Below are 19,531 nucleotides of genomic sequence, written 5' to 3'. Positions count from 1 at the left end.
ATTCTGTTTACTTTGATCCTGGACACTTACTTTCTTCTTTTGCGGTGGATTTTGTGGAATACAGCTTCCCTCTGTCATACTGTCCCCATTAATTCCCTTGCCAAAGTTGATCATGCCATCCTCAGCGCAGTAATAACCAACTCCTTCTGAAAATGACAGTCTGTTGTCCTCCTGAAGCATTTTTGACTCACTTGCTCTGAAGCCACCTCCTACCTCCAACTGATGTGAAGGTGTCAGATCCCGAAGATTGGAATTCAAAGGAGAGAAATTTAAGCTGGGTCGTTCTGGGCTTTTCATCCATGAGGAGTAAATATTACCCATTCCACTGTAAATAGGTTCTGATTGGCTGTTTGTATCAGTCCGATCATGGTGAACAGGGCATTCTAAATCTTTGTGCCGTGCATGCTGTTCACATGCTTCATGTCCTGTCTGGAGTTCTGATACAGATTCAATGCCACTGATGCACTGGCTAATTTCAGCCCTGCTCCTTGGGCTAACATCTCCTATAGTCTTTGTATCATGTAGTCCTATTTCTGTTAGGCTGGAGCTCCTTAAAGAATTCAGTGCTAAGAGGGAGGATACCCTGTCAGAAGTCTGCAAGTAAAAAATAATTAAGATAATGATAATTTAATTTTGTGCGATCAAATTCAATCACTCTTTATAAAGAGATTTCTCAATCAAGAAATTGCATATCAGAAATATAGGATGAAATACATAACAAAAAAATTGAATTTGAAAAAGGACAGAACAAGGTAAATCTGAAGAATTGTGGAAAACAAAGATTTTCTTTCCCTGACTAATATTATTCTGTACCTAAGTTATAATTCTTATGCACTACAACAGTGCATGTGATTTTAAACAATTTCAGCAAATTTAATTTTATGCCATTTCAAAGGAAGATTCAATCAACTTGTCTAGATTTGCCTTACCTTGATTGCCAAAGAGATCAAAGGTTACAGGAAAAAAGTGGGAGAATGGGGTCGAAAAACTTATCAGCCATAGTTATTTGGCAGAGCAGACTCAATGGGCCCAATGACCTAATTTCTGCTCCTATGTCTTACGATTTATTTTAGTTCAGATTTATTAAACAATTCATTTGCTAGCGGTTGCATTACTGTGACCTCTCGCCTTCATCATTTTCTGTTCACCCTTTAAAAAATGAAGTAGAAGCCTTGGAGGGCGATAACCTACTTGAAATACAGCCACTTTTCTCTATTTTAAGAGTCAGATCAAAATTCTTCATTCCAGTTGGGAAGGACAGTGGGATTGAAGGGAAAGCATGAGAGAATTTGAATAGTATTTGTGAGTACGAGCAAGTGCCAAGGGAAGTCCCAGATGTGCCGTATTGAAGGGGAAGGTCATTATCTTAAAAACTATAAAGATGATCGGGATGCAGACTCAGAGGTCAACCTACAAAGGCAAACTCCTTGTCATGGATCTGCAATAGTGAAAGATATTACATTGTTTGTCTCGGAGCTTTAATATATCTGAGACTATGGATGGATTGTGTTCCATGAACGCATTAAAATTATAACAGTTGAAAGATGCAGGCTTGTCTATTTGGTAAACTGTTTTGAGGTGTTCAGGCATCAATAGTAAGTGGGATCTGTGCAAATTACAGCCATAACGTGGAAGTTTTCTTGCAAATTGGTGTGTTAAAGTTTATTAGCATTGAAATACATAAAACATAAAACCGTACAGCACAGAAACGGGTCCTCCGGCCTAAATTAATCCCTTCTGCCTGCCCTTGGTCTATATCCATCTATTCCTTAAGTATTCATGTGTTTATCTAAAAATCTCCAAAATGCCCTTATCGTATCTACCTGCACCACCACCCCAGCAGCACATTCCATACTTCTATCACTCCCTGTATAAAAAAAACTTGCCCCTCACATCTCCTTGGAACTTCTCCCTTCTCACCTTAAATACACATCCCTTAGTTTTAGACATTTCAAGTCTGGAAAAAGGATTTTGACAGTCAACTCTATCTATGCACCTCATAATTGTATAGACTTCTATCAAGTCTTCCCTCTATCTCCAAAGCTCCAGAGAAATAAACCTGGGATTTTCTAGCCTCTCTTTACAATTCATACTGTCTAATCCAGGCAGTATCCTGATAAACCTCTTCAGCATCCTCTCCAAAGCCTCCACATCCTTCCTGTAACGTATTAATGAAGACTTATAAAGCTACGTGACATCCTGACTTTTGTATTCAATTCCCTGATGAATAAAGGCAAGCAGACCATACACCTTCTTTACAATCCTATCTACTTGCGTGGCCACTTTCAGGGAGCTATGGAGTTGAACCCCAAGTTCCATCTGTACATCAATGCTGTTCAGGTTCCTGCAATTAACTATACTTTTCCTTAACATTTGATCTCCTATAGCGCAACTATGAATTAAATTTCATCTTTCTCCACCTATATCTATATCCCGCTGTATCCTTTGACAACCTGCTACACTCTCCAAAACTTCACCAATCTCTATCTCATTTGCAAACTTACTAACCCACCCATCTATATTTTCATCCAAGTCATTTATATGTATTTCACAAACAACAGAGGTCCCAGTACAGATCCCTGCAGAACACCTATAGTCACAGACCTCCAACCCGAAAAACAACTTTCTACCACTACCCTCTGCCATGGCCAAGTCACCGTGGACCCCACGCATCTCAATCTTCTGGATGAGCCTATCATGATGGACTTCGTTGAAAGTTTTACTAAAACCGATTTAGACAACATGCACCTCAATCACCTTTGTCACCTCCTCAAAAAATTCAATCAAGTTAATAAGACGTAACCTGCCCTGCACCAACCCATGCTGACTCTCCCTAATTAGGCCATACTTCTCCAAATGGACATAGGTCCTATCCCCAAACATTCTCTCCAATAGCTTCCCAACCACCGATGTTCTATAGTCTATAGTTTCCTGAATTATCCCCATTTCCCTTCTTATGCTGAGGAACAACACCAGCTATTCACCAGTCCTCCAGTCGTTAATGAGGATACAAAGATTTTGGTCAAGGCCCCAGCAATCTCCTCTCTTAATAATATGGGAAAGATACCATCAGGCATTGGGCACTTACCCAACTTAATGCTCTTCAAGGGATCCTACACTACTACTTTCTTGATCTCAAAATGGCCCAGCAAATTAGCATGCACCACACAAATTTCACTATCCTCCATATCCTTCTCTTGAGTGATTACTGACACAAAGTACTTATTCAGGATTTCACCCATATCCTCTGCCTCCAAGCACATGTTCTCTCCTTTATCCTTAAGTGGTCCCTACCTTCTCCCTAGTTATCCTCTTATTATTAATTGACGTGCAAGGTTTGTAGCTCAGGTTGAGGTTTAGGGTGTAGGTTTGCTCGCTGAGCTGTAGGTTTGATATCCAGACGTTTCATTACCCGGCAAGGTAACATCATCAGTGGCGACCTCCAAGTGAAGCAAAGCTATTGTCTCCTGCTTTCTGTTTATATGTTTATCCTGGATGGGGTTCCTGGGATTTGTGGTGATGTCATTTCCTGTTCATTTTCTGAGGGGTTGATAGATGGTATCTAGATCTGTGTGTTTGTTTATGGCATTGTGGTTGGAGTGCCAGGCCTCTAGAAATTCTCTGGCATGTCTTTGCTTAGCCTGTCCGAGGATAGATGTGTTGTCCCAGTCGAAATGGTGTTTTCTTCATCCATGTGTCTTAGTAGTCTGGCTGTCATTTCTGAAACTTCTTTGATGTATGGTAAGGTGTTTAGGGTTTCTGGTTGTGTTTGGTCTGCTTGTCATGGTTTGTTCTTGAGGATTCCATCAAAGAAGTTTCAGAAATGACAGTCAGACTACTAAGACCCCTCAGAATCCTAGTAGCACAAAACCAATGTCATCTACAAAATTCCATGCAAGGACTGCCACAAACACTATGTAGGACAAACAGGAAAAAAGTTAGCCACCAGGATACACGAACACCAGCTAGCCACAAAAAGACACTACCCTCTCTCCCTCGTAGCCCTACACACGGATGAGAAAAACCACCAATTCAACTGGGACAACACATCTATCCTGGGACAGGCTAAGCAAAGACATGCCAGAGAATTCCTAGAGGCCTGGCAATCAAACCACAGCGCCATAAACAAACACATAGATCTAGACACCATCTATCAACCCCTCAGAAAACGAACAGGAAATGACATCACCACAAACCCCAGGAACCCCATCCAGGACAAACATATAAATAGAGGGCAGGAGATAACAGTTTCGCTTCACTTGGAGGTCGCCACTGACGATGTTACCTAGCCAGGTAATGAAACGTCTGGATATCAAACCTACAGCTCAGCGAGCAAACCTACACATTAATTAATGTACAGAATGCCTCAGGATTCTCTTTAGCCCTACTTGCCAAGGTCATCTCATGCTGCCTTCTTGCTCTCCTAACTTTCTGCTAGAGTTCCTTTCTGCTTTCTTTATATTCCTCATGGGTCCTGTCCAATTTTAGCTTCGTAAATGCTTTATATATGCTTTTCTCCTTTTGACTAAATTTGTAACCTCCCTCATTATCCAAGGGTCTGTTACCTTGCTGCCCTTGTCCTTCCTCCTTACTGGAACAGCAAGTCTTTAAACAATTCCCACAAGTCAAATGTGGTAATGCCTGATAACAGCTCCTCCTAATTAACATTCCTGCCCAATACAAATGTAATTTGCCCTTCCCCAATTTAGTTCCTTGCCTAAAGGTCCTGAATTATCTTTATTTATAGCTATGTTAAATCTCAAGGAGTTGAGATCAATGTTTCCAAAATGTTCACCCACTGAAAGGTCAGTCACCTGGCTAGGCTCATTAACCAGACAAGGTCCAGTAGGGCCCTGGCTTGAGTTGGACTATCCACCTACTTTTTCAAGGATTCCTCTTGGATGCACTTCAATTCTGCCCTCTCTAAGCCTCTTGCTCCAAGGAAGGCCCAGTCAATATTGGGGAAATTAAAGTCATCCAGTATAGCAACTCTGTTTTTATGGTATCTTTCCATAATCTGCATGCATATTTGTTCCTCAATGTCTCGGTGGCTGCTAATGGGATGCTACAAAGATTGATAATCCTATGAGATTGATTGTGGCCATTTTATTTTTGACCTCTACCCATATTGCCTCAGTGAATGAGCCCTCCACAGTATGCCCTCTGAGTGCAGATGTAACATTGTATTATTAATCAGGGACAACTCTTCCATCTCTTTTACCTTCCTCTCTATCGCATCTAAAACAATAAATCTCGGAACGCTGAGCAGTCCTGCCCCTCTCTCAACAAAGTTTCTGAAATGGCCACATCATCATATTCCCATGTACCTATCTAGGTTTTAAGCACACCTCCTTTACCTTCAATTCTCCTTGCATTGAAAAACAAAAGCACTTCAGCCCATCAATCTCAGCCTATCCTTCCTTTCTGACTTATTGGTCCTAACATGTACCTTCCCCTTGATCCATCCGCTTGCTGACCTACTGCTCTGGATCCCAGTCCCCTGTCACTCTAGTTTAAACCCACCCAAGTAGCACGAATGAACATCCTTGTGAGGATATTGGCTCCTCTCCAGTTTAGATGCAACCCATCCCTCTTATAAAATTTGCTAAGATGCTATGAATGGTTAATCCTATTCTTTTCCTGGAAGTACTATGGGCTGCTTGTTAATAAACGTGGCTCCTTGCAGTGCAGGTCACACATTCTGTTTCTCCTGAATACTCCTACAATCAGGACTCTTTCTCAATACTGCTGGTTCAATGTTTTGCCTCTCAAAGCAGTTAAGCAAACTTATAGTATGACTGTTGAAGATTGTATAAGAAGAATTTGATGAAGGAAAACTATATTAGCAGTTTGGTACATGTCTGATATAAGGAAAAAACCAGCAAATAAAAACATTAAATGTCATAAATTTAAGAAACTTTTCATCTGGTTGTGATACAAAAGAAGAAAATTAAAATGACAATATTAATGCAAAATTTGACTACGAGAAAATAAATGGCAGACAGAAAACAGATTAGTGACTGCTCTACAAAAACAGTAAATAAATCAGTTTGGAATTCATTTGTTATGTACCATCAAATTAAAAATCATGTTTAAAAAGTAAAATGAACATTTTTCTGTTATGGAATTTTAGAGCCGAGGACAAGTGGGGGACACCCAGTTGTAAGTTAGAACAAAGACTTATAAACAAGTTGGCTTGTGCATTTGAAAGGCTCTCTCATTAAAAAAAGTTCTTAAAGAAAATGTCCTCTTGTGTATCTGGATCAGACTGTACGTGGCTCATTTGTTCCTAGTGGATGATGAAACAAAGAGAAGTACTTTCAAAATAAATTGTAGGGACATCCACAACCAGTTATTCCACTTATACCAGTGGTTGTGATGGCATTACAAATAATCTTGGTGCTTTGAATCTTTTTTGGAAGGTGGAAGGGTTGGGGGGTTTGGAAGTCTACTAAAGTTCTAACTGCATTTGATGAAGTTCTGCAAGAATAATGGTAAACAAAGTTGTAATGCTCCACGTAATTATAAAAACTGCTAAATCCCATCATCAAATGATTATATATTTATTTCGATAGTATCACTAGATTTCTTTAGTTAGTGGTGCTCATTTCTTTGGCTGGTGGTGCAGATTTCTGGCAAATATTTCTTCCACCAATGAGAATAAAACAAATGAATTGATCATCGCTTTGGATGGAAAATTATGGATTCAAAATAAATATCTTAATTACTACAAGCTCCAGTCACTACATTTAAAATAATTCATTGTCAGTAAAGTACTTTGAAGTGTAATACACATAAATGCATGCCTTTTTTTAACTGGTGAAAATAGTCAAATCACTGGGAGACAATCAGCATCTAAGAGCTATTAAAAAAAAGTTAATGCTTTCAGAAGAGCAAGAAATTCTGCAAAGTTAGAAAGTGAAGACAAATGGGTTGCACAATGAACTGAATAGCCATCAATTTCCCAGACTTAATCTCATTTATGCTCTGAGTGGTTCACGTTAACTTTAGAAAAGTGACAGTGAGTAAAAGAATGCATTAGCTGACAATGGTACTATAGACATTTACAGTATGTACAAAATAATTAACATTACTGTACCTCATGAATGTATGTTCTTCGCTGAACTTCTGGGGAACTTTCAGGTGATGAAATGTTCTTTGGACAGTCAAAGGAAAGAAGCAAAAGATAACAATATTAAAAATGGATATTTTAAAACCAGACACCCATTAATTTATTCATGACATTCCATATAAATTAATGTTTACTGAATAACTTGTAAACGCATCCAAAAATAAGCTCTTTTTACGCTATATCAGTGTTTGAAGGAGCTTGCTATGCACAAATTGACTGCCACCTTTCCTAGGAGAAAATGAGGACTGCAGATACTGGAGATCACAGCTGAAAAATGTGTTGCTGGAAAAGTGCAGCAGGTCAGGCAGCATCCAAGGAGCAGGAGAATTGACGTTTCGGGCACAAGCCCTTCTTCAGGAATAAGGGCTTATGCCCAAAATGTCAATTCTCCTGCTCCTTGGATGCTGCCTGACCTGCTGCGCTTTTCCAGCAACACATTATTCAGCTCTGCCACCTTTCCTACACTACAATAGTGACAACATTTCAAAAGTACCTTGATAGCCATAAAGTGCTTTGAGATAATGAGTACTAGGGTCTTCTTGAGCCTTTGCAGTCCTTGGTGCATGGGTAAGCCATAGTGCTGCTAAAAAGGGAACTCCAGAATTTTAACACAATTGCAGTGAAAGCATGATGATACAGTTCCCAAGTCAGGATAATAAGCGATTTGGAGGGAACTTGCAAGCTGTGAAGCTCCCCTGTGTCTGCTGCCCTTGTTCTTCACAATAGAATTTTATGAATTATATCTTAGATTTACATCTGGAAGAAATGTTGTTTGCTAACTTTTACCATAAGCAGCCTAGGAACAAAGCCTAATTTGAAATCACATATGACAAGAGAAAGAAGCCAATGTGACATGGTAAACGAAAGATTTAGATCACCAATTTTTTTTTGGTATCTTGCCAACAGTAATTTTTCATGGGTCATTGTTCCCAAACAGGCATTTCCATCAAGGAAGACCAAATGTCCCATTGGGGATGTTTCTGGTTATTTCATTGCTTAATAATATGGCAAGCTGAATGAGCCCATTAACTTACCCTCATGAACTCTAAACGCCTCCAAAATAATGGAGAAAGCTAGGCAACCAATCTATATTCATGTCACATTTCAGAAATACCCTCTGAAATGAAAAGCACTGCTGGCAAAATACATGTACACAATCTGGAGAGATCGTCCAACTGTACTGCATAAATATTCAGAATGCATTTTTACAAATTCACCGGGATAAAAATGAAGGTTGCAGAAATCTGAAGGCACTACTTTCATCAAAACAATTCAGAGACTGATCTAGGATTGGTAACATAGATCCCCAGAAAGCACAACACTTTATAAAGCAAAAAACAGAAAATGCTGGAAAATCTCAGCAGGTCTGGCAGCATCTGGAGAGAAATCAGAATTAATGTTTCAGGTCCACTGACCCTTCTTCAGAACTAATGGCATCGAGGAAAAGGATGGTTTTTACACAAAAGATGGGGGGGAGGAAGAAGAGAGTAAATGATAGATGGACAGAGAGCCCAAAGAGAGAGGAAAAACAGTTGGATAGACAAAGAAGCGGTTAAATGTCAGTTGAAATTAGAAGCTGCGAATGGGGACACAATTAGTAATTGACAATGGGTAGTGTGTGGTAGCAGCCTGTGTAATGACAAGGCCTAGTTTGTGGGGGTGGGAGAAGCATGGGGAAAGGTGCTCAAACCCTAAAAGTGTTGAACTCGATATTAAGTTTAGAAGGTTGCAGGGTTCCTAAATCGAAAATGATGTGTGGCTCTTTCAGCTTGCACTCAGCTTCACTAAAGCACTGCAGCAAACCTGAGAGAGAGATGTTGGCCAAAGAACACAATGATGTGTTGAAGTGGCAAGCATCTGGAACCTCAAGGTCTTTTCTGTGGGCAGAACACCGGCATTGTATGAAGCAGAAACCCAGACTGTGTTTCGTTTCCCCACTATATAAAGCTTTATATACTTCATAAAGCTTTGGATAGGCTTACAAAACAACTACCTTCTTGTCAAAATAAGATTTTAAAGGGTGTGATTGTCTCTTTTCGATTTTGAAAGTCGTGTTATCCTACAGAAATTCAAACATTCTAATACATTAAATTCCCAGAATCGTCTTGAATTCTGCCTCCCAAAGACAGACCTGGGTTCACTGACTGCTTATGCTTTACCCTTGACTGTTATCTTGACTGTGTCAGTGGTGGTTTGCTGCTAACTTCCACTTTAAGGGACAGAACAAAGAGACAGGTCCCAAATCTGCCTCAGCCAAAAATCAGGAACCAAACTTAGACTGTTGCCATTTTTCTGAATCACAGACTAAGCCATCTAATTAATTGAACTTACAATCCAAAAGTGCAATTATTATTTAAAATCACCACTGCTTCAAGAAAAAGTCTTTGGCCATATATTTAGCATGAACTAAATTAGCTGTTATTTAATTTCCACTTTACAAGAAAATGTATTAATTTTTTTTATGTCTCCAGTGTACAAATAGTCAATTATGGAGATTATCTTATCATATCAGGCATAGTATTACCTTAAAACAAATTACAGCAGGCTCAATTATAATGTAATGGTTCGTACAATACTTCAGCAACATCAGTTTCCTATTAAGGATCAACTCACCTCAAATTGCAGGGAATTTCCTTGAAGGTTGGGTGTTACGGGTGTCACAGGTGAATAAACAGGCTTGTAGCCATTTCTACAGGATTCATCCTCTATTTTTCCTTTTGTTGGAGTACTGCACATTGAAGGATCTGAGGCTGTAATATCAACAAATGGGGGAGTAGTCTGCGGAGAAGGATTTGGAGTGGCGGGTTCAAGTAACCCAGAATCTGTCAGGTGGCGCAATCTCCTCTTCTTTAAAGGGGTAATTAATTCTGTAAGACAAGGCACAAGATGAGAATAGAAAACCACTTTTGGAATTAAAGACAAGTGGAAATCTGAATAATTAATCAATTAATTCACAAAAGAAGACGAAAAATCAAAGATAACACATTTTGCCTAAGACCCAGGGAAGGAGATGCAAACCTCCTTTCAAACATTTTCTCGATGAAACAGACTGATTAAGATGCAGTCTCCTATAGTTTGGACAGACAAAATGGATAGAGAGTAGCTGTTTGGCAGAACATATTCACTCAGCCCAGAAGCATGAGCCAACATTTCAATTGCCTGTCATTTTAATTCTGCAACCCACTTTCCCATTTTGACTTCAGCCTCTCCCACTGTTCCAATAAACGTTGAGGTGGAAAGTACCACTTCATTTCTCAAGTAGGCACTTTACAGGCATCTGGACTACACACAGTTCAACAATTTCAGTTGACTGAAGCAGTGTCATGCCCTGTTGGTAACAATTCTGTTATTCCATTTACACTCCTCTCGGAGACAAGACCTTCTGTTTCTTGCTCAATTACCACCTCCTTTTACATTGCTCAGTCATCTCTTTTATTTAATCTCACCTGTTCTTTGCTCTCCCCTCCCCGTATTCCTGCCATTATAGTGACTTAGAAACCTCTGCATCTCTAATTTTTCTCTTGTATGACAGCTATTGAACTGAAATTTTAACGTTTTCTCTCTCCACAGTTGCTGTATAATGAGCATTTCCAGTACCTTCTGTTCCTATTTTGAATTTTCAGCAAATTGCAGTCCTTTGCATTTGTATGCATCAACTGACAGTAGCTTACTCAAGGTTGGACTGAACTGATTCAAAGCAACTATCATACCAAACACAAGAAATTTAACAGCATCAAGGTTCTACTAACTCAAGGTTAAAAAGCTACTTAAAATCTAATTTTAGGATCACCACAAATTAAATACACCCCTTGATGGGAAATTATAAGAAGGTATCTCAAGTTTTATAAAAGCAAGGACCTATCCCAAATAAATATGAAATATGGAAAAACAAGTAGAGTTTGAAACAATTTCATATATGGAAACTACACAATTGAAAAACGGAATCTATTACAATTCTGGTTTAAATAAATCACCAGCTTATTACAACTCCTAATGTTTCAGTTCATTATGACATTAGTGCATTTCAATACCTGTTGAACAGCAATTCCCACTGAGGACAGTTGTGCCTGGGCTGTTAGTTTCTCCACTCATTGCTGGACTTAGAGAGCCATCATAAGACGTGGAGTCAAAGGCATCAACAACTGTTGAAGACGTTTCATCCTCCAAGGCCTGCTTTAACCAACGCTTCACAAAAATATAGGAATGAAATGATACTCAATATAATGACAGAGAACAAGACAAAAACAGAAGTCTAACATTAAAGTTATCAGTTTTTTGGTGTTTGAATTAATATTCAGATAATTGAGAACTTTAGATAGATTCAAGGAATTGCCTTTGTAAAACAATGTAGATTCAATCCTGGGGACAAAAAAATAAATTATTTAGAGTGGAAATTCACGTGCTTTGGATACCTGGGTGTAGATAGTGGAATCCTTAACTATTTCAAAATTATAGGAAACTTCAGCAATTCCACATTTGTTCAATAAAAATCATTGTTGGGTTACGAATGACACCAAGCTAATTCATACAGTCTTGACATGAAAATAAATTTATATAACCATGGAGAAAAAGAGACAAAATTATTTTACCTTTTTACATGATCCAGCTTTTGGTTCCAAAGGTTCTTTCCGTCGTCTTCTTTCTGACAAGAATGGGGAGCAAAAGCGAATATAGTGCTTAGGGGTTGTATAAATATGGGGACTGTGTGTAAGGCCAGGTAATGAATTCAACTGCGTAGCTAAAACCTCAGGGTCTGTTGTTATCCGCAGAGGTCTATCTAAAGGGTTGTCTGTTGGTTTAACAGCTTTCTCATTCAACCATTCACTGACCAAGTGCTGAAAAAAAAACAACATATTAAAATGATTAATATTGCTAGAAAACCAACAATAATTATAACATTTAAAATAATCTTTGTATTTGCTTTCCATCTTATTTCCCAAGTTAGGTCATGCAGGAATGAAACTTAATTTAAAAGGAAAAAGGTACAAAAATGTTTTTTTTATTGGAAACTTAAAAGTAGTAAGTAAGTGTTTGTAAAATAGGAGTAAGATACAAATGAAATATTAGCATTTTTTAAAATTAGCTGGTTAATGTGACATATGTACTATGTGATCGTATTACCAGCGCTGAAGAGTAAGTATATTTTGATAATCCTAATGCAGACACAATGAGCTAAATGGCCCTTTTCTGAACCATAAAGATAGATTCTATGGGTCAATTTTTTTTTAAGACACAGAAATTTTAATAAGATAAACAGACATATCAAATACATACACATATACCTTTTTTGTCTTGGGGTACTTTGTTGTTGTTTTGTTACTGGTTGGTGATGGTGTTCCTGCTGCTTCCTCTGTTGTTACTGTGGTGGTCTCTGCTGTTGTTGATGGTTCTACTTCAATTGCCTCTTCTTCCATGTTAGCATCACATGACTTAGGTGTTGCTTCAGGAAAAGAATTTTCAACCTCATTCTGTTGGTTACTGGAGATATCGACTTCTGGAGAAGATGGAGGAACATCTGAGCACGTACTGACAGTTCTGTGCCTTCGACGTTGCTGTCCTATGTGAGTTCTACTGCGAGAAAAGCTTTTCCTCTGTTTTGCTCTGTTTACCCTGGCAGGATTTGGTTTGCTTAAAACTTCTTCCTTGACTGAATCCTAGAAGAAATATGCACATGATGGAGTAATTAAAATTTTATACACCTGTTAAGGAAATAATGCTTGATGAAATTCATCATTGAAGGCAAAGAATCAATTCAGGCACGTAACTTTTCCTAACATTTATTCGAGATGGTGCTGGGATAAATCCTGCTGGGACTCAGCATCTAACTAGACAGTTCCTACCTTTTGAAGCAAAACTTGTTTGAATCCTAACACATTAAATTTCAAGCTGATATCTGTGTGGTGCACATAACAGAGTATTTGTGGCCTTAATCAATATTGGTGACAAAAATGTATCTCCTTGATGAATGATAATTAAAGATTTCAAGAGAAATAGCAGAACAAGGGATGAATCTTAGTCAAGTGAGCTACTTAAAGAAAAACAGAGACGGAAAGAGTGAGTGACTCACATGATATGAGAAACAGAGAGAGGCAGAGATTGAGAGAGAGAGAGAGAGAGAGAGAGAGAGAGAGAGAGAGAGAGAGAGAGAGAGAGAGACACAGAGAAAGAAACAGAGAGTAAGGGGAGGAATAATGAAAGTTGAGGAAGGAAAGGAGTACCATAGGGAGGGTAGGAGGGGGGCAGAAAAGGCGCCGAGGAAAATAGCAGTAAAAGAGACCAGTTAGACTGCAAAAGAGAGACAGCAGATTTTTGAATCTTTGAACAAAGCAATACTGTATTGTATAAACATTCCCATTGTGATGTACATCGCAACTGGATAATCAAATTTGAATAGTTGTGTTGCATAAAAGTTTAAATTTGTACTTTTCCATATCAAAGCATCTCATGCTGTAAATTACCTGAAGGACATTTAGCTGTGGGCTCCCTGGTCTGTGGGGAACGTGCTTAGTGATTTTTTTCCTTATTGCCAGATGTCAGTTATTACATTTTTTTTGCCAACTTAGGCTCATCATATCCTTTCAATTTTAATACTATAGTGTCCTAAAATTAATGCTTTCATTCTGTTTTTGTTTAACCAAGCGACGATGGCTATTAAAGATATTGTTGAATTTTGCTAAACTCGCTTTTGAGAGAGTCCAAGTACCCACAAAATCATAGAAAAGTTACAGCATAGGAACAGGCCATTCAGTTCACTGTGCTGGCTAAATAAACAGTTTTAGATACTTTTCCTTCAGTCTCTCCAGGGACATTATTCCACACCTCTGGAGCAGGTGGAATTTGAACATGGGCCTTCCAGCTCAGAGGTACGGACATTATCAAAGTGCCACAAGAGCCCAAACAGTCCATTCAAATTCCACTTACCAAGACATAGTCTCATAGCCTGGCAGGTTACAGCACTTCAGGTGCAGATTCAAGTTTATTTTAAATAGGCTAAGGGTTTCCATCTCAACCTCTGACCTGGAAAGCGAATTCCAGACACCCACTATACTGAGTGAAAAAAAGGTTTTCATGCCCTGTCAAATCTTTCTACTAATCACATTAAATCTATAGCCTCTGCTGAGTGACATCACTATTCGGGGAAATAGGTGTCCCTGCTAACTCAACTCCAAATCTATAATTCAATCACCTCAATTAAATCACTCCTTACTGTCCCCTGTTCCAAGGAAAATAACCCTTGCCTAACAAATCTTCATTCATACCTGCAATTTTCAAGCCCTGAAAAATGTGTTGCTGGAAAAGCACAGCAGGTCAGACAGCATCCAAGGAGCAGGAGAATCGACATTTCGGGCATAAGCCCTTCTTCAAGCCCGGGCAATATTTTTGTAATCTCTTTTGTATTCCCTTCAGAATAATTATGTCTTAGCTACAATGAGAGCCCTGGATTATAGACAAAACCCCAGTATGACTTACCCAGTGTCCTGTATAGCTTCAACATTACATCCCTGCTCCTGCATTCAGTATCTTGCCTAATGAAGAAAAGCATCCTATATATCTCTTTGCTATCTTATCTATTGATCCTGCAACCTTTCGGGAGACATGCACTCCAAGGTCTTTCCCTTCTTCTAACTACTCAATACCCACCTGCTTATTGTGTATTCTCATTCTTACTTTGCCCTCTGTGAATGCATATCCTTGCATTTCTCCAAACTTAAGTCAAGTTGCTACTTTTCAACGACTCAACAAGCCACTGAAATTCTCCTGCTATTGATATTCTCTTCCACACTGACTACTTAGTCAATTTGTGCATGCTCTGCAAATCTCCCAGTCATGCCTCCCACAATTCAAGTGAGATCATTCCTATATACCACAAAGAGCAAGGGACTCAAAACTAAACCTTGTGCAACACTGATGGTACCTGCTTTCCATCTGCATAAACACCCATCAACCATTGCACTTATTCTCTGTCAATGAGCTCATTACGGGTCCGACCCACCACTTTCTGCTGTATCCCAAGGGCTTTAAATTCTTCGTCCGCCACGTGGGACCATGTCAAATATCTTTCTGAAATCCATACAGATAATATTCAATGCACCATCCTCATCAATCCTCCTTGCTTCTTGCTCACAAAATTTGAAGTAGTAGGATACAAATTTCCTTTAACAAAACCATATATATCAACAAAAATACATAAAGTAATGCTGGCACATGTCTATATGACCTAAGAAAGGAGTTAATGAAAATAAAAGAGGAACACCCAAAACCTAAAATGTAGTTTACGATAAAATTTGACTAATCCTCCAAAATAAAATCCTCAACAGTAGAACTTTGTTTTATCTTAATCCCCTGAACCTATCAGCCAATTGATAACATTTATTGATACACAAGTGGTTTTTGTTTTCCACAAAAAAATTAGCTTATGGAGTACATTTTTAAAATCACATTCATTGTCTGTTGAAACTCTAACAAGGTCTCATGTGATGCAGACATCATATAGCTTCTCTTGAGTCCTTCACGAAGGCCACATCATCCTGATTGTTATAAAATTCAAATGACTAAACTATGGAAATATATTGAAACCTTTCTCCAGCAGATATATCTTAACTGCCAGGGCTTCCAAGTCTAGTTGTGAAATCTATATGGAGTATTTGGCTAGATCATTTAAGAATCAAGCCTTGGCATCAGGAAGCAAATGTGAACGCAGTATTTAAGCCTAGGTTACCAGAAAAACTGCTGCCTACTTTGATAATTTGTTTTCCACTTATAATAGGACACAGGTATCAAAACTCTGAAGGAGGACAGAGAACTTTTTCTATAATTTGTCGGTATAATGTATCATTTTTGTAATGTAATGCACATTCAAAGAATTGGTCTTGCAGAGTCTGAAGGTGAACCAAAGGTAATTAATTGGTTTTGGTGTAGATTCCAATTATGAGCCTCAGGTGCTTGAGAACACATTAACTGCTAATGTCATGGTGAAGAGTTACTGAGACATTTGTTAACATTACTTTCTGGAAAATGATATCTCAAATCATGGTTTTAAACATGTCTAACTGCTTGTAAACCTAACAACCCACTATTAAAAGTTGCTAAATTACATCAACCAATTTTTCCCTGCTTCTTGAGCAGTTGTTACTTTTGGTAGCTTGTCACATCTCAAAGTCTTACAAAGTTTCTTCTAATCCCTTTGTTTGTGCCCATAGTTCAGTTCCTTAATTTAGTTCACTTTTTTTCCTGTTAATATGTTGATTTTAGCAAATTATTGCTTGAACAACTTTAAATCCTGCTATATTTCTCAGCTGGTCTGCACTCTTGACCACCAGTAATTCTGAAACGACCGAAATTACATGCTCCAAAAGTCACCCATTTCCCACATTACAGCATGGGCAAAACTTCAGGTGGACATTAATGGCTATCAAAAGCATATCTGGACATATTCTGAGGAAGTCATCAGACCCAAAATGTTAACTTTGATTTCTCTTCACAGATGCTGCCAAAGCTTTTCCAGCAACTTCTGTTTTTGTTTCTGGAATCCCATGTTGTAAAAGACATTCCATTTTTAATTTTTTCTTTCAATATGTAAATCCTGTCAATTACATTTCATTCCGGGGAACATCATCACCTGCAAATTTCCTTTCAAGGCAAATAACATTCTGATTTCCTATACTGGCACTCCTTCACTGTCACGGTGTTAAAATCCTGTAATTCCCTTTGTAAAGCACAGAGAATGTCCGTTCACCCCAAGGACTGCACTAATTCAAGGCAGCAGTTCACCACCATCTTCTGCAGGGCAATTAGAGATGGACAATAAATGCTGGCCTACTTTAATACCCCATGAATGAATAACACAAAAACAGAAGGGCTTTCCTTATCAAGTTCCCTACAGTCTTTTGAGAAAATAATGGTAATATATACCTGTGTGGGATCTGCGACAGTAACTGCTTGGCTATCTTTGTTCTCCACTTTGACATCTTTTGCTGTGCTGATTCGTTCTAAAGCTTGTTCTCTTCTTTTCTCTCTCTTTTCCATCTTCGCAAATGCTTGCATAATAGCTTCCATTTTTCGTTCTTCTCTGGTCTGTTAAAATAGATTTGGTAAAACTGCATAAACATCAGGTATTCCAATAAGTACACCAAGCTCAGTTGAATTTCTAAAAATGTTATTTGTACCTACAATTTCTTATGTAAGATTTATGTTATAAAGTAATTTAAGATTATAATCTGAGAAACAATTTATAAAGCATGATCTGCAGTAGTTAGTGAACAGTTACTTGGCTCATTTTTGTGAGATACAAGCCTAAATTTATATGGGAAATCTAAAGTCAAACACAAAGCAAAATGATTACTATCACTCATTTAAGAGTGTGCTTAGCTGTCTTCAATTCATTACTACCTTCCTTACTCTTAATAGTGCTTTGCTTAGTTTGGGCACACATATAATGCAGCTCCAAGCATTTATAGTGACCATAGAAAACTATGTAAAACATGGCCACAATATGGATGTAGGTTTACTTGCTGAGTTGCAAAATTCTGTTTCAGAAGTTTCATCACCATACTAGGTAACATCATCACTGATGATGGTGACAAAACATCTGAAACCGAAACTTCCAGTTCAGCGAGCAAACCTACATCCAGAATCTCAATCTGAGTTACAGGTCTTCTCAAAACTTGCTACAGCCACAATATATTATGGTGAGGCAGTCAAAATGCAAAAGAAAGTTTAAAAAAATGCATAAATGCAGCCAGACATGCTAAATTTTTCCAGCAATTTGTTTGTATTTCCAATTTCCAGCATAGTCAGTTTTTTTTTAAATACATAGGCTCTGTCACATCCAATAATGGAACTTTCAGTAATTCTTTTTCTTCCATTTTCCATTCAGCAGTCAGCCAAACTGTATCTGCCTGGTGGTCAGGAGGGGAAATTAGCAGACAGCCTCAGCCAGCTTAGTGGGCGGCACGGTGGCACAGTGGTTAGCACTGCTGCCTCACAACGCCAGAGACCCGGGTTCAATTCCCGACTCAGGCGATTGACTGTGTGGAGTTTGCACATTCTCCCTGTGTCTGCATGTGTTTCCTCCAGGTGCTCCAGTTTCCTCCCACAGTCCAAAGATGTGCAGGTCAGGTGAATTGGCCATGCTAAATTGCCCATAGTGTTAGGTAAAAAGGGGTACATATAGGGGTATGGGTGGGTTGCGCTTCGGCGGGTCGGTGTGTGTGGACTTGTTGGGCCGAAGGGCCTGTTTCCTAATCTAATCAGCTACTCTTGGAGTCGCTACCCAGCAATCAGCAGCAGAAGGGTAATTTAGCAATCAGATTTGGGTTGGGGGGTGTGGCAGTACTGGCTATCAAGACCGGCTGAAAAAAAAGATCATCAGTGCTGGAAGAAGAAATTGGATCTCAGTGTTAGAAAAAGGGAGATGCAGCAATTGGGGCAACATACACAGCAGTCAAAATGTTTCCTTGAGAGGTAAAGATGAATACTCTTCCTCCGAGCTGAGAGGGAGTATGAGAAAAAAAAAATCACTTACCCAATGGAGACAACAACACCTGCCTCCCCTTCAATACCACCTTTTCTGATCTCTGGGAAACTCACACAGCAGGAAACTTTAAATCAGGATTCCAACTGCACTGCTGGTGCCCGATTCAAGTATGTTAATGACATTGCCATATATTTTATATATATATTATATTATATAAATAATGTAGCAAGTGTCCCACCTATCCACGGTGGATCACATAGATGCCACAATGTTCACTGTTATAACAATGGTGGCATTGCACGCTGAAGATATATTCTGCACATTTTAGCCAATGTTTCACAAGAAAGAACAAAGAAATGGTGGTATTTTTGAAGGACTTCAAAGTTTGAGAGAAGATTTGTAGCTAGGGTGCTCGTTGTTGTGGTTCTGTTCACTGAGCTGGGAATGTGTGTTGCAGAGGTTTTGTCCCCTGTCTAGGTGACATCCTCAGTGCTTGGGAGCCTCCTGTGAAGCGCTTCTGTGATGTTTCCTCCGGCATTGAAAGTAATTTGTATCTGCCGCTTCCGGTTGTCAGTTCCAGCTGTCCGCTGCAGTGGCCGGTATATTGGATCCAGGTCGGATGTGCTTATTAATTGAATCTGTGAATGAGTGCCATGCCTCTAGGAATTCCCTGGCTGTTCTCTGTTTGGCTTGTCCTATAAAATAGTAGTGTTGTCCCAGTCGAACTCATGTTGCTTATCTTCTGAGTGTGTGGCTATTAAGGATAGCTGGTCGTGTCATTTCGTGGCTAGTTGGTGTTCATGGATGCGGATCGTTAGCTGTCTTCCTGTTTGTCCCATGTAGTGTTTTGTGCAGTCCTTGCATGGGATTTTGTACACTACGTTGGTTTTGCTCATGCTGGGTATCGGGTCCTTCGTCCTGGT

General features: G+C 39.0%; 1 protein-coding gene across 6 annotated transcripts in view; it reads right to left on the bottom strand.

Annotated features, from left to right (window-relative positions):
• The window catches only part of kmt2e (lysine (K)-specific methyltransferase 2E), a 125,760-nt gene that overhangs the window by 27,056 nt on the left and 79,173 nt on the right, over nucleotides 1–19,531 (bottom strand). For all 6 annotated transcript variants that reach the window (XM_072562702.1, XM_072562703.1, XM_072562706.1 and 3 more), the window contains 7 exons: nucleotides 17,045–17,206; nucleotides 12,415–12,786; nucleotides 11,722–11,967; nucleotides 11,164–11,317; nucleotides 9,746–9,999; nucleotides 7,100–7,156; nucleotides 31–594 (listed from right to left, as the gene is read on the bottom strand). In XM_072562702.1, the coding sequence (XP_072418803.1) occupies nucleotides 31–594; nucleotides 7,100–7,156; nucleotides 9,746–9,999; nucleotides 11,164–11,317; nucleotides 11,722–11,967; nucleotides 12,415–12,786; nucleotides 17,045–17,206 (1,809 nt within the window). The remainder of the gene's footprint in view (nucleotides 1–30; nucleotides 595–7,099; nucleotides 7,157–9,745; nucleotides 10,000–11,163; nucleotides 11,318–11,721; nucleotides 11,968–12,414; nucleotides 12,787–17,044; nucleotides 17,207–19,531) is intronic.

This window comes from Chiloscyllium punctatum, chromosome 44 (assembly GCF_047496795.1).
Source record: "Chiloscyllium punctatum isolate Juve2018m chromosome 44, sChiPun1.3, whole genome shotgun sequence".
NCBI classification, from domain to species: Eukaryota; Metazoa; Chordata; class Chondrichthyes; order Orectolobiformes; family Hemiscylliidae; genus Chiloscyllium; species Chiloscyllium punctatum.
Note: the sequence above shows the minus strand (reverse complement) of the source record. Positions and strands in the feature narration are given on the sequence as shown.